This window comes from Centruroides vittatus, unplaced genomic scaffold, assembly GCF_030686945.1.
Source record: "Centruroides vittatus isolate TY-2023 unplaced genomic scaffold, ASM3068694v2 contig_1343, whole genome shotgun sequence".
Lineage (NCBI taxonomy): Eukaryota > Metazoa > Arthropoda > Arachnida > Scorpiones > Buthidae > Centruroides > Centruroides vittatus.
Window position 1 is genome coordinate 1324621 of NW_027120855.1, and position 15479 is coordinate 1340099.

Genomic DNA, 15479 nt, shown 5'->3' on the forward strand with positions numbered 1-15479 from the left:
CCGGTAGCCACCATCAAAAATTCCAAGTAAAGCGTGTTATTTAAACGCAGAAATCAATGCTAATAGATAATAAAACTTCGACGTAAACGTTACGTCGCAGATAACACGGGTCTGCAAAAATTTTTTTCCCCAGCTGCACGGGATATTTTGCCGAATTATATGTTTTAAAGATCGAAGATTCTAAAAATGGCTTCCGTAACATCCCATCACGTGTAGGTCTTTTGCAAAATAAAAACAAATTTTTGATAAAAACTCTTATTTATTACAGTGAACTAAATATATTATATTTTCTTACGACTAATCAAAAAATTGTTTCTGATATTTATACACAATTTTAGGTCTACTCTTTTTCTTACGAAACCTTTTCTTCTTCTCTTTGATGCTTGTCCCAACTCCTTTCCTATTTCCTTCTCAGGTTTTTCGATCGAGCGTTTCCAACAGTAGTCGGCTAACACGTCGACATTCTATTTTCCTCGGTAACGTCTCTCGATATCGCGGACGTCCCGGTGAAATCTTTCACCCCGTTCCTCGCCGTAGGCTCCCAAGATTTTGGGAAAATAGTCGATGCGGGAGTGTAAGAAATGAACTTTTAAGCTCGTCTCGCATTCTCGAGCTTCGTACGCTGCCAGCGTGCGATGCACGATGGTTTTGTAGTCGGGGTCCTCAGTATTCCCCAAAAACTTATGCACTATATTCTCGAAAGAGTCTCGTGCTTCTTTCTCCTTTTCTCCCGTCGTTTCCAAAAAGAGGGGATCGGATAAAAGTTTTCTTACGTCGAGGTCGGTGAAAACTTCCTCTTTTAACTCGGCTTCGGACAGTTTCGGGAAGTCGGAACACAGATATTCGAAACAATCCCCATCTCTCGGCAGCGATTTGACAAACTGGTTTACGTGCCCCAATTTAATACGAAGAAGTGGTAATAACACTTCTTCTGAGGGAACCAATGTCGTATTGATGACGTTTTCGTCGATTCGTTATCGACGAATATGTGCATTCCGATGAATCGTATTCTATTTCGACGCCCTTCGTGGGCCCGCGAACATAGTTACAGTGAACCAGATTTCCCTCTTTGGAGAAAAACTGAGTAAATTCTCTCTCTCGATGCCTGTACCGCGAAAATGAGGTCCCGGATGATAGCGGGTTTTTGTTTTTTAGCGTCGATCCTAGCAATTCGGCTGCGTCTTTCGAAAGACCCGAGTCTCTTACTAGGTCGTCGAGCTCGCTCCGAGAAAAAAGTCGAGGTCCTCCGTCGACAGAAAAATCGCGCGCTCGATTCGTCCCGAGAAGGTAATGCGTCCGAGTCCTTTGACTCGCTCGGGATGTCATTTAAATTAGAAAATGGCCGTGGAACCGGTATTTCGGAACCCCGGGACACCGGACGAATAGCCGAGTCGAGGTTAGAGTAAAATATTTTCTTTTTATTTTTTGTATTAAATCCTTTAACATCTACCGAACAGAAGTAGCGGTCGGTTGTGTGATTTTTCTGTTCGCGCCATATCGTAGGAATGCCAAAACGAAACGAGTTTTTCTTACCCTTAAACCACAAACGAAGAACTTCCTCGCATCTTCCGCACACCTTACGCGGAGCCCACGCTTTGTCTCGATCTCCGCGTTTCAATTCGAAATACGCAAAATAAACATTTTTCACAAACTCACTTATGTTTCTTTGTCGACTTTTCACTGCGTATTCACCACAAACGTAACGGAAGCTGTCGGGAGAAATTACACCACCTCTGCGAGCCACATTCCAGAAATAAAAATACAAGCGCAGTAGCGTTCGAATGCTGGATATAAACCGAGTGTGGCACGAGATGGCCGGCGAGATACTGAACTTATTTAGCTCGTCGAAACACGATCTAATCCAACAGCGGGTTGTTTATATTTATTCCTAGAATCCCAGATAGCGCGTCGAAACACGTTCAACCTGACCAGTAATATTACTCACTATCAACTTTTAAGCTGTTTTACACGATCACGCGACCTTCCTCCTAACGCTAAAACTGTTAGACACGTGGCTGTCACGTGTTTAAAGTTTTGTCGTATGTTCTTCACGTGTTAAAGTTTTGTAACGTGTTCTTTGACAGTTATATTGTGATGTACGGTGAGAGTGTTTATTTTCCTTTGTTCTACATGTCCTGGGAACTCTTGCCTCTGTCTTAATGACCAGTGGTGTGTGGTCAGTGTGTGGTTCTTCTCAGTGGAGTGAAGACGTACAGAAGTTAAGTCCGTCTCCCGTCCGTTTTCATCCTTGCTGGCTCAATCATCCAACTTCCACTAACAGAAATTACTAACAAAAAGGTTATGGGCCCAGAACGAAAGTAACCCAGTAAAGGTTATGTGCAACCCAGTATAATGTATAGCAGCCCAGGAAAGGTTACTGAGCAGTCCAGACAGCAACCAAGTATATTAATGCCTTTATAATTTTTGTTCGTTGTGATATTGAATTTGAGATTTGGTGGGATCAGAAAAACAACGTGTGAGATGGAAAATTTACATGGAGATATCTTTACAAAGGAAGAGTTTGTCAACTTCCAAAAACTGGATGGTTCATCCAATTTATCATCGTGGCAATTCAACGTAAAAATGCTGTCGATGAAGGAAGACCCGTGGGCAGCGATCGAGACGCCGGTAACAGATAGAAAACCTACGGCGAAGGAAAAAAGTTGTGATCGAAGGGCGTTAGGAACAATAGCCCTGACGGTTGGGGACCACGTTAAAGTCGATATCCAACATTGTACGTACAAGTGCCAAGGAAGCGTGGGATACTATAGCAAATTTCTACGAAGATAAGAGTATTCTGAAAAGGCTGCAAATAAAAAGGGAACTTTACTCCATGGATTTTAACACGTGTTCGGGTATGGCCGCTTATATTAACGAAATACAAACCCTCATCGACCAGTTGAGAAAAATCGGTTGTACAATTGATGATCGGGAACGTGCGGAATTATTATCGATGCGTTTACCGGAAGAATATGATAGTTTAGTGACCGATTTAGCGATTGCCGCAGACGTAAAATTAACCTCGGTTGCAGTTAAAGCTAAACTGCTGCAACAGGCTGCCAGAAAAAATGAATGCAGTAGTACTAACGAGTCAAAAGTGTTTAGTGCAACGAGAAACCGTTTCGATAGAAGAGGCACTAGTATAAAACAAAAACATGACGATACAAGAATCTTTAATGGAAAATGCTTCGAGTGCAATAAGTATGGACATAGAGCATCGCAATGTCACAGCGAAACAAATCCGAACCAGAAAAATCCAATGATGCTATGTTCAATTATAAACAAAGGTGTTGACTCACATAACTCTGACTGGATAATAGACAGTGGTAGCGCTCATCGTTTAAGTTATGCTCGTGAGCTTTTCGTAAAGTTTAGACCTGCTAATCGCGTGATATATGTGGCAAACGATTCGAGTTTGAGAGTCGCGGGTGAAGGTGATATATCTTTGCGCCTAAACGTGAAAGGGGTACGCTTCAATTGTATACTAAAAGATGTTTGGTACGTGCCCGAAGTGACCGTCAATCTATTATCAGTAAGCCAACTTTCCAAGAGAGGCTCGACTACTCATTTTTATGGAAATAAATGTGTCATCAGAAAGGGCGAACTTATGTATGCCACAGCGAAGAAGATAAACCATTTATATGTACTGGATACATATAAAAACACTGTTAATATAGCTAGTCCTCAAAGTAAATATTGGTTATGGCACAAACGAATGGGACATCCAAGTGAAGCTACCGTGAAGCATATATTAAAGGAGAAACCAAACAGCATCGACTACAAAACAGTACCAAATGAAGTTTGTGATGTGTGTACTAAAGGCAAAAGTCAACGCCAGCCGTTTGGTCGAAGAAAAAATCATGAAACAAAAGGTTATTCGCCCACCATGAAAGCTTACAGACTGTACGATCCGAGCAACGAGGTCTATTGTAGTATCGAGAGACGTGAAATTTAACGAAATGTCAAGATGCACATCAGACGAGAAACAGATAGAAACTGTCAACGTATTTCCATCGGATGACAAGAAAAAGTTCAACGAAGACGAACACCAGAGGTCAGCGGGGGCTGATTCCAAATCTGAGGACTCGGAAGATGAACCCGAAGAGCAAGAGCAAAGTCGAGAGCAGAGCCATTCATCTGTCCCTACAGCAAGTACTCGATTGAGAAGAAATGTTAGACCACCACGACGATACGGAAATCCAATTGTCTATGCGGTAGGTCAGGTGCCTTTTTCATATTTGCAGGCAATTAAGAATCCAAATTCCGAAGATTGGATTAATGCAACGAAAACTGAGTTAAAGGCGATTCGAGATCAAAAGGTATGGACATTATGTGAATTGCCCAGTGATAAGAGAGCGATAAAAACTAAATGGGTTTTTACAAAGAAGGAATTAGAAGGGAAAAGTAAATTCAAAGCTAGGTTAGTAGCTAAAGGCTGCGCTCGGGTTAGTGGAGTGGATTTCGGGGAAACGTATGCGTCAACCGCAAGAAGCACAACTATTCGGATGTTGTTTGCACTAGCTGCGATGAAAAACCTAGAACTCGGGCAATTTGATTTCGAGAAAGCTTTTCTAAATGGGGAGTTGCGTGACGAAATCTACGTAACTCAGCCAGAAGGTTTTAGCATAGAAGGGAAGGAAAACTGGGTCTGTAGATTGCATAAAGCGTTGTACGGATTGAAACAATCAGGGCGTGTGTGGCAACAAACACTAAAAGAGAAATTGATGCAGATAAAACTGAAGAGATCAATCTCCGATGACTGTTTATATTATAGAGCTGAAGGTACGAAAATTTTATTATTGCTGGTTCATGTAGACGATATTATAATAGCTTACAACCATAATAAATGGGTAGACGAAATTAAGCAGGGATTGACAGAATCGTTTAAACTAAAAGACTTAGGTTCTCCAAAGTCCTTTTTAGGGATAGAAATTAGAAAGGATAGCAACACAGGCAAAATTACCTTAAGCCAGGAAAAATACATTCACGAAATTTTAGAACGTTTTTTCGTGGACAAATGTAATGCCGTTTCAACTCCATGCGATTCTAGCTTAAAACTCGAGAAACCTCAGGGTAATAGATTCTGAGTCGATGTCGAGAATACCATATCGGCAGGCAATAGGCTGTTTAATGTACGCCTCGGTAATGACCCGTCCCGATATCGCGCATATTGTTTCACATTTGAGCAAATATAACAATGCATTTGACAGAACTCACCGGGAGGCAGTAAAGAGGGTATTTAAATATTTGAAAGGAACTGCGGAAGTAGTGCTTAGTTATGAAAGAAACGGAGAAATAGACATTGTAGGCTTCCGCGATGCCGATTATGCTAGCGATGAAGATGACAGAAAATCATATTCTGGTTACTGCTTTAAATTAGGGAATAACCTTGTGAGCCGGTCAAGTTGTAAGCAAACAACCGTCAGCCTTTCAACGTGCGAAGCAGAATATGTAGCAATTACCGAGGCTAGCAAAGAAGCAATCTGGCTTAAATCGCTATTAAGAGAAGCGCTATCGGCGAACTTAAAACAGAAACGACTTGTATATTTTCTGATAATCGAGCAGCGATATGTTTGGCCAATGGGGAAGGCTCTCACAAAAGGGCAAAGCACATAGACATAAAATTACATTTTGTAAAGGACCTCGTCAGTGAAGGTAAAATAAAACTAAAACACATCTCGACTGAAAATATGCCTGCAGATGTATTGACAAGGGCACTCGGTCCGAATAAACACAAGAAATGTTGTAAACTATTGAGTCTCGATGTTCGCTAATATTAATATGATAACTGTTATTGTTAATGACCTTTGGCCACGCAACAGCCAAGCGGGGGATTGTTAGACATGTGGCTGTCACGTGTTTAAAGTTTTGTCGTGTGTTCTTCACGTGTTAAAGTTTTGTAACGTGTTCTTTGACAGTTATATTGTGATGTACGGTGAGAGTGTTTATTTTCCTTTGTTCTACGTGTCCCGGGAACTCTTGCCTCTGTCTTAATGACCGGTGGTGTGTGGTCGGTGTGTGGTTCTTCTCGGTGGAGTGAAGACGTACGGAAGTTAAGTCCGTCTCCCGTCCGTTTTCATCCTTGCTGGCTAAATCATCCAACTTCCACTAACAGAAATTACTAACAAAAACTACTTACCCACCTCCCCCTGCCACTACTCTCTTCAACCATTAACATTTTTTTTATTTATTGACAAGTCCAGCTATAATTGATAGAATTGATGCGAGAAGTCTTCGTTTTAAGGCCATTTTTTAAATAAAAAGAAAAGAATACTAAATTTTAAGTCGACTGGGAATTTTACGCTAAATACAAACAAAAACTCGAGTGTAACAAAAACAATTGACGAGACGGAATTTTTTTGGTATTTTTTCGTTTTCACCAAGTTGTGCGATTGTGCGAGCGGTCGCGTACGTAACACCGGGAGTCCGGGATGGAGACAGACAACGCGCCCGTAAGAAGTGTACGCGTCAACTTATTTATAAAGGAAAAATGCCCGTTTATTTATATAAATTATTTACACGTATACATAGAACAACGGAGAGTCGTCTTTAGCTCCGAAGAGCGGCTTAAATCGGACACCGCTATACAGCGTAACACCATCGAGTATTTAAGTTAACGCGTTTCTAGCCGAAAGAGAGAGCTTACGAGATTAAGCGCGATGCGAAATACCTCGATTAGTGCGTTGATTTTCGAGGTCGTCTCGACGAAGGGGTGGAGAAGGTTCTGCCGGATTGGGTACCACTCCCGGATAAGGTCAAATGTCCGGTAGAAATAGACGGTTATGGTCGGGCCACGACGGCGGTGGAGCACGGCGGCAGGACCGGATCGTCGTAGAGACAAATGTCTGGGGTCAAACTGTTTATTTTGAAAAGATTCGTATATAAGATAGTTTACTTTTCTGTTGGACAACTGTATATAGGCTTAATAAACAAATAAACAGAAATATATTGCTTTTTATGTGGTTATTGTGAATTCTAAAATCGAAAGAAAATGTGTTTCTTCGTATTGAAAGTAATTCTTCCGATAATTTAGAATTCTTTTTAATGCGATAAGAATATTTTTTATTAATGAAAATGTAAGATTTGTTTTAGTTTTTCGCATTATTTAGTTTTGTTTTATTTATTGTTTTATATTTTTTGTGCGCTCTATTTCTTGTAGGAGAGGGACGGGGCCCGGTAAGAAGAAAATGTCTAGGGCCCCAAAGTGGGTTAATCCGGCCCTGACGGCGGGAATACACTCGCACAAAGATTGCGCCAAGATATAGGGATAGGCGAACTCTCTCGTCGGTTTCGATTTCCGTCTTTTTATTTCAGGGGTCTTCCCTTCATTTCGATGCCCTTTTTTGGCAATGTTCAGTTTTTAGACCAACGGATGAATTTAGAATGAAGGTTCCGGGTGACACGTACATTCGGGAAGATGTGTCACCTTTAGAACGGAAGTAAATCCGGGGAAAGATGCGATCGCATCCTTCCATTTATTTATTAAGTCTTGGGAAAATTCTTCTTTACAGAATATGCGAAATTTAAGCGTTATTCTAAATAAATTATATATATTTTGTTGTATTTAATTAAAATTTTCGTATCATCCGGCCTCTCACAATTACATACCGTACGAAGTGGCTATATAATTGTACCGTACAGTACAAACTATTAATACTTTACTGGCTGGAACGTATTCGAGTAAAATAGATCTGTTCGGTAATTGATACGTTTTACTTTCGTTTCAGATGGTGCAGAAAATCTTCTTGGCTCAATTGCTGTTCCTTTGCACGGCAGTACAGGGGTGGTTCTTCGTCACCGACCGATTTGGTTTCATTATTCAAAAAATGAATCGAAAAGTAGAATGCGGATCGAACGTTACTTCTTACATCAACGACTACGACAGAGCCATTTTCGTGGTGTGTCGAGGAAACACTTTCGACGCCGAACAGATTCGTGTATGCACTAATTCTACTTACTTTTTCTCCGTGGTGTTAAGAGAATGCCTTTTGCCCTCTCCCGACGTCGGAACTTCCCTGGGAGATAAAAGTGTCCAGCATTTCTTTTTGATTTCCGAAGACGTTGCACCGAATTCGCGTGTCACCATCAAGAACCTACCGAATCTTCGCGATATCACTTTATACCCCATGGAAAACGTCACTTACACTTTAGAGGAGTTACGCAACGTAGAAAGGATCGATGTGTTGCGCTTGATGACGGAAAAATTTCCCAACGGATTATTCAATGGACTCCCCTCGTTAAAAACGATTTACGTAGTATCAGGAAGAATAAGAAGTTTTCCAGAAGATGCGTTTCGTGGTTTGAATAGACTCAAATCTTTATACCTCTTTGACAACCGTTTAGAGGATCTTCCGGAGACCCTTTTCTACGGATTGCAATCTCTAGAGAATCTTTATTTATCCAAAAACTTGCTGACCGTTCTTCCTCCCGCCATATTTATGGGCATGACGAGCCTTAAAAAGCTTTTTTTGAACGACAATCGCTTAAATACCCTTCCTTCTTCATTGTTTGCAGACAATTTCAATTTGATTTCTCTCAACACGAGTAACAACCAGTTTGATTCTCTACCGGAAATGCTATTGCAAAACGTCTCAAAATTACAGAGTTTTGGTGCCTGCAACTGCAATATCAGTGAATTGCCACCGAAGATATTTTCCTCTTGTTATGTCCTAGCCGAAGTTAAAATCTGCGAAAATCGAATCGATCGTCTACACCCCGATTTGTTTGTAAATAACCCGTATATTAAACAAATGGATTTACACAAGAACCGTTTGAACGAATTGCCTTCCACCGTGTTCCGTAATAACAAACGGCTGTCGATGCTGGATTTAAGCAACAATCTCCTGACTAGAATTCCCTTCGAAGTGTTTGACGACATTCAAAATATTCAAGGATTGTCTTTAACAGGAAACAGAATAACGAACGTAGAGGAGGGAAAGTTTGAAGTACTGGATAATCTAAAAATGTTGTATCTGGACGACAATCCTCTTGGATCTCTTCCGGCTCCACGACCATTTGGAAGACTGCCACAGTTGACATACCTGGGACTCTCCAATACCAGTTTCGCAGAGTTTCCTCGAATGGACTGGAGCGCGTATAACATCTCGCTGCTCAGACTGAATGACAATCGCCTGTCGATTCTTCGCACCGAAGATCTCCCTCCGGATAATCGATCCAGAATTTTATTGATGGACAATAATATCACCACAGTCGCGGGAAAAATCACCAGAAATATGAATAACGTCTCTCTCTTTGGGAACCCCTTCCGGTGTGACTGCGATTTGAGAAACTACATCGAAGAGGTTCAGTTTTCGGAAGTCGGTCGATCGCTGTTCTGCGATTCTCCTTCTGACTTGACGAACAAGTCTTTCCGGGAACTGATTCCTTCCTACGTGGTGTGTCCCGTTGTAGAAAACTGTCCACCGAAGTGTCGCTGTTACTTATATAAAGGCTTTTCGGTCATGGTGAATTGTTCTTTCTCCAATATTTCCCACGCTCCCGCAATACTTCCCGAAAACACCACAATCGTTCACCTGGAACACAACTCTCTTTCTTCAATGGAAATTACGGATAGTTGGTCTGGAGTGAATGAACTGTACTTGGACCACAATCGTTTAAATCCCTCTGAGCATTGGACGTTTCCTTCTTCGTTGAAAGTTCTCTCTCTTCGATACAACAGTCTGCAGGATTTTCCTGAAAAATTTTTGCAATACGTAAGTGAATCTTCTTATATTCGAGTAGACATTAGAAACAATGCATTTTGGTGCAATTGTTCTTTTAAACCTTTCAAATTGTGGTTGAATCGCAACGTTCGTAAGATAATGGAAGCCGAAGAAGTGAAGTGCAGTCGATTGCTGTCGGAGAACAACACCGTTATCGTGTCTTCCGTATTGAATTTTCCGGATGATGCGTTCTGTTTGCCTCCTTCGATCGTAACGAACGTTGCTCTAATTGTTTTCGGTTCCATGGTCTGTCTGCTAGGAATATTAGCAATGGTGTTCGCTTTCTTATTTCTGAAATACAAGAACACCATTTTGGCCTACGTGTACGTGCATTTGCCTTCGCTGTACTGCTGCAAGATTTCCGAACTGGACATAGATAAAACGTTCGATGCCTTCATTTCTTACACCGGCAGCGACAGGGACATCGTCATGCGTTTGTTGAAGGAACTGGAGGAGAAACCGCCTTTCTTTAAGCTGTGCATCCACGAGCGCGATTGGGTACCCGGTTATGACGTAATATGTCAGATAGAAGCTTCGATTAGAAACAGCAAGAAGACGATATTGCTACTGTCCGAGGAATTCTTGAACAGCGTGTGGTGTCAAGCGGAGTTTCAAGCGGCCTTGGTACAGTCCTTGGAGGATAAGATGGAAAGGATAATTTTCGTATTGAAGGATAATTCGGTGTGTGACGTAGTTCCCGCGGATATGCGCGAGTTGCTACTGAGCAGGACTTACTTGTTGTGGGGCGAAAGATGGTTTTGGGAGAAGTTGAGATACGCGTTACCTCGTTACTCGACTGATAAACCGTTACATCATCAAGTTCACGATGTAAATAGAATGATCGCGGAATTAAGAAGCGAAAGCGCATTTTGATTTGTGATACGGGAATCGTTTTTCTTTATAATACGCATAGAATGTTTAGTTTTAATCTAAGAAAAATATAAAAATGAAGCGTTAGTTTGTATATGGCGTAAAGATTCAGATTGGAACAATTAAATGCAAATTGTAACGAAAAACGTCGAGGTTCTTAAATAACGTATTACACTTCTTCCGAGTAAAAAATATAATAAAAAAAATTCATAGAGGAAATATGAAGTATCTCGGAAGAGTAACTATGATACTGGCAAAATATTTCATACTTTTCGATCGATCGTATTGATCGAACGTTGAATCAAAATCGATGACGTCCGCTCGTAGAGAACGTCGTCGTAAAAGTCTGCCTTACTACACCCGTGTACTATTCAAATATTCTGCCAATTCTGCATCTGCTCGTTCCGTTAACCAATTATCGACAACTTTTTGCGTTAAATATTCTATTAGTGATTTCGTAAATCTATTATATTGTTTTACTTTTTATATCTAATAAGTTAACGGTTAATTTAAAAAGAAAAACTAAACACGCACAAATTCAATGCACATTTAGAAACTACTCTCGAGATTATTTATTGTAATCATTTTGTATAAAGTACTTTATACCGCGTTACGTTCGGGATTTAGGATTTTTATTTTGTGTCGCGTAAAATTTCACGAAATAAATATCATCTGTGTCTATCGTGACAATAGGACGAAATATTCAATTTTGTGTGGTTTAGTATTTCGTCTACGTTCTGAACTACGAGGACTTTTGCTTTCGCTATTAAATTTTTACAAAAGGAAATACCCGGTGCAGTTGTACGGTGTAAAAGTGGATCGAACGGTTGGGCAGTAAACGATGGCGGGGGACACGTAGCGCATTTTAACTTCTAGAAAATGTCGTAATTGTTTACTTTAACCTCTTCACTACCCGCAAAATTTCCTATTTTTGCGGAACACGGTGTTTATACCGAAGCGGAAAGCTCTCCGAAAATTTTAATTCCCGGCTTAAATAACGAGTATTTGAATTAACGTACAAGTGTACTTAACGCCGTTCGCGTCGTAAATGAATGTATTTAACAATTTTTACATTTATTTAGATGTATCGATCTTATTTATCCTCTTCACTACCCGCAAAATTTCCTATTGGTCCGAGGATTTTGTACGATATATCGCGGAGATCCGTGCCTTACTAGATAATATATCTGTCATTCGAGTGCTTCCGAATAGTTTTCTCGAGCCAATTTTACAACGTCCCATTTTTAAAACGGCGTTCGTTGCAAAAGATACAAATGGCGGGTCCGAACCGACGTCAAACGATTTAAGCCTTTGTAAGGCACGACGTCTCCTTTCCGCACCCCTGTAAAGATTTCTGGATCCGCTATTACCTTAAGGTTTTCCGTTTACTTATTTCTATATAATAAAGTATTCCCGCGAAAGAAGTTTTTAACTTAATTTACTAGTAAATTGACATTACGAAAGAAAATCGTGTTCGATCTGTCGTTCGCATCGGTTGGCCGGATCGACGACGAAAGGCGACGTCACCACCGCAGTGGCGGGCTTTACGTATAGAAAACGAGAAAGACGGGCCAGGGCGCGCTTTTATCACGCGACTGACACTGTTTTTCGCTACTCGTATACTCGAATTTTCAATGATTAATTTAGGTTCGGAGGAAAAAAATAGACGTTTTTACAGCAGTTTTGTTCTAGAAAATTTTTCTGCCGGTTTTATAAGATTATAACATCTATTTATATATAAATGAGGATGTTTGTTTATTTGCTATACACTTCTAGGCCGTTCGACCGATTGTTACGAAACTCGGCAACTACGTTTACGTACTTCTAACTCGAATAACGTCCGACGTCCCACCCCGAAATATCTATCGAGTTCTGTAAATCGATTAATTTCTATATACATTCCATTTCATAATTTTAGCGTAGCGCCATCTATTGGCAAAAATTTAAACTAACAAATTAAATATAATTCTTAAAAAGATATAATTTTAAAAATTACATATTACATTCCCCGAATTACTCGGCACGAAATAGACGAGCAATATCGTTACCGCGACAGTAGCGCAGCGTTTGCCTGGGTGGAATGGAAAGCGTTACCCCGTAAAAGTCTAAGTATTTAATTTTCCACGTCTAACGCAGTGGCGTAGCGTGGGTGTCGGCCGCCCGGAGCGGAGGAAAATTTCGCCGTCCCCTTATTTAGGTATTTTTACACGATATTATTATTTATTGTGAAATTTTGCCGCCCCCGCCGCCCCACTACGCTACGCCACCGATCTAACAACTCCGGTTTTTCCATTACCGAATGGCAACCGTGCTTTCTTCGCGTTAATAACGTGTAAGTAGGCTCAAACTTCCCATAAAAGTCTACCAGGAATGAATCCTTCTTGGCAGATCGCTCGCCAATCGCGTCGCGGGAACCAAATAAACCGAGCTAATTGTCAAATTATTATTTCAACGCCCGAATAGCGCAGCTTTTTCCCAAACTTATCGCAACGACTTTTGTACGTTATAACTCTCTTTTTTTAATCCTTTAAAAAGAATAAAAAGTACCTTTTAAGTAGGGTTTCTCGTTTCCCGGTCTTTCGCTCGTCCGGGGATTCCGGGATAAAAGTGAACTGTTTCCCGGAATCCCGGGACAAAATTAATTATTTTTAAGATACACAAAATATCTCGAAATCAAATGACATAATTATTTTACATCTTTTAAAGTAATTTAATACGTTCCGCAACCTCCAAAATCATATTAATAATGCCGTGTAAGATATATATTAAAAATTACCTTTGAATTACGTAGAAATTTTCACAAATAGAAAAAAATTATTAAAGTTTGCTGGAAACTGCATACAACAAAAAAAAATGACTTTGAATTGAGTTGAAAATTAAAAAAATGAACTTAGATCAAACTTCTAACTTAGAAGGTAATTTTTGTTTTTAAATAAAATATAATACAAAATATTGTACATTTTTATAAGATTTTGAAAAGCAAAGATGGTCGATACTCTCATCACTCCATCTAATTTTTATTTTAGTAACGAGAAGTCTCGCTACCGAGAATGCCTTTTCCGATCCAATTGATGCGATTGGAATCGTGTTTAATGCATTTAAGAGAAGGCAAATATTATGTTTTTCACTTGTATCCCGAAAGATTTCTAGTTCGTTTTCGAGATTGTAGTAGGCTACTTCTTTTGTTCCCTAGTATTCTCGATTTGTCTACCTCGACTACTTTAATAGAAACATCGTAGCCCGATAATTCGGCAGTTCGTTTGTCTTTAATAATCGGGTTACGAAGAAAACTTCACACTCGCGGACTTCGTACTCGTCTGTGTCCTGGCCCAATTTGCGCAACTTGGCGCTAAGCAGTTATTAAAGCTATTGGGTATGGTTAAAAATGAAGAAAGCGTAAGCGCGATTATTCCGGATATTACCGGTAAAGAATTTTGAGAGTCCCGCCACAAATAAGCTACGCATCGATTATTGACTATTTGTGACGTGTCATAACCAGCGAAAGTTAAAAAATCTAATAAGTAGGTTTAAAATGAATAAATACAAATGTATTCTGACAGTTTATGAGTTAATTATACTTTCTATTTGCAAAGTTTCCTCAACCTTAACAAAAAATAAGAAAAAAGTGAATTTTTAAGAAATTTGCGGGATTTCCCGGGTTAAAAAACGACCGGAATCCCGGGATCCCGTTTGAGAAACCCTACTTTTAAGTATCTTTAACAAAATGCATTTCAAAGTCATATGACCCCTCTTGTTGTTATGCAATTGTTCATTATTAAACTGTACAAAACAAAAGTACAAATAGATTCCCGATTTTAACGATAAAATTATTAAAATATAAACTTACATTTGACGAACAAATCAAATTATTAAATACGGATTTGGCTTTCGAATCTTCGAATACATTATTAAAATCAACGAGACACCGTAAAATTAAGCACGCGTTTAAACTATAAATAAAACAAAGTAAAGAACTTTTACATCACTTTTACCAGGTACTTCGAGGTTATCGTTGGTCCCCTGCTGGCTAAAAATTGATACCCGGAGGGGTGTAATTGCGTACCACGATTATTATTAATTTTCTTATTACAAAATGTTCAAAAATTTTCCTTTTAAATGTATTAGGATCCTTTTTAATTATTTTTAATGTATTTTTTTCAATTTCGCAATCTTGGCTATTAGGGTGGCGGGCTACCGCCGACCCGTAATTATTATTTTTAATGGCTGCGATACGCTCTTTACACCTTGTTCGTAATTCTCTACCCGTTTCCCCGATTTATATATTAAAAATCAGAAGTTATTTCGTGATCTATGTTATTCCCTTTTTTAACTATTGTATGCGATTAGGGAATTAAATATAATAAAATAATCGTCCACGTATCTGTACATTTGAATAATACCAAAGTCGATAGATGTACTGGTCTCTGAGCTACCCATAGCTCTACTGCTACGAGAGTGGCGTAATAAATATTTCTGCCACTTCGAGCGCCGAAATCGCTTTGCGACTACAGAGCCTATAATGAGGAGTGGCCGTATCTCTTCGTTTTGTCAACGACTCAAAGTTTAAGCCTTCCCCCGTAAGCTCGGTTACTACCGAAAAAAAAGTCACATATATGGCTCCGGGTAAAACGCGAGTGCATTTTGCCCGGAGCCATATATGACGCAAAAAGCTCGAATTAACATCAGTAACATTACATGTGTTCGGATTGTACTCGCGTATGACTGAACTGAAACGATTAGGTCGCTATTTGTGTCGTAACCAATTTGGTATTAATTCATCTTTCAGAACGCGATTTACCTCTTCTTAGGCTGTACGGTTGCTACTGAATTACGCCTTTAGTTGAAATAAGTGGAAGATTAATTTATTTATTTGCGGTAATTGTTTTT

General features: G+C 39.7%; 1 protein-coding gene across 1 annotated transcript in view; it reads left to right on the plus strand.

The window, feature by feature from the left end:
• LOC136990862 (uncharacterized) overlaps positions 1-15479 on the plus strand; it is a 32171-nt gene that overhangs the window by 9146 nt on the left and 7546 nt on the right. The window contains exons 3-7 of the mRNA XM_067289315.1: positions 1156-1287; positions 2746-3903; positions 3968-5073; positions 5255-5391; positions 7728-10550. Coding sequence (XP_067145416.1) covers positions 1156-1287; positions 2746-3903; positions 3968-5073; positions 5255-5391; positions 7728-10550 — 5356 coding nt within the window. The remainder of the gene's footprint in view (positions 1-1155; positions 1288-2745; positions 3904-3967; positions 5074-5254; positions 5392-7727; positions 10551-15479) is intronic.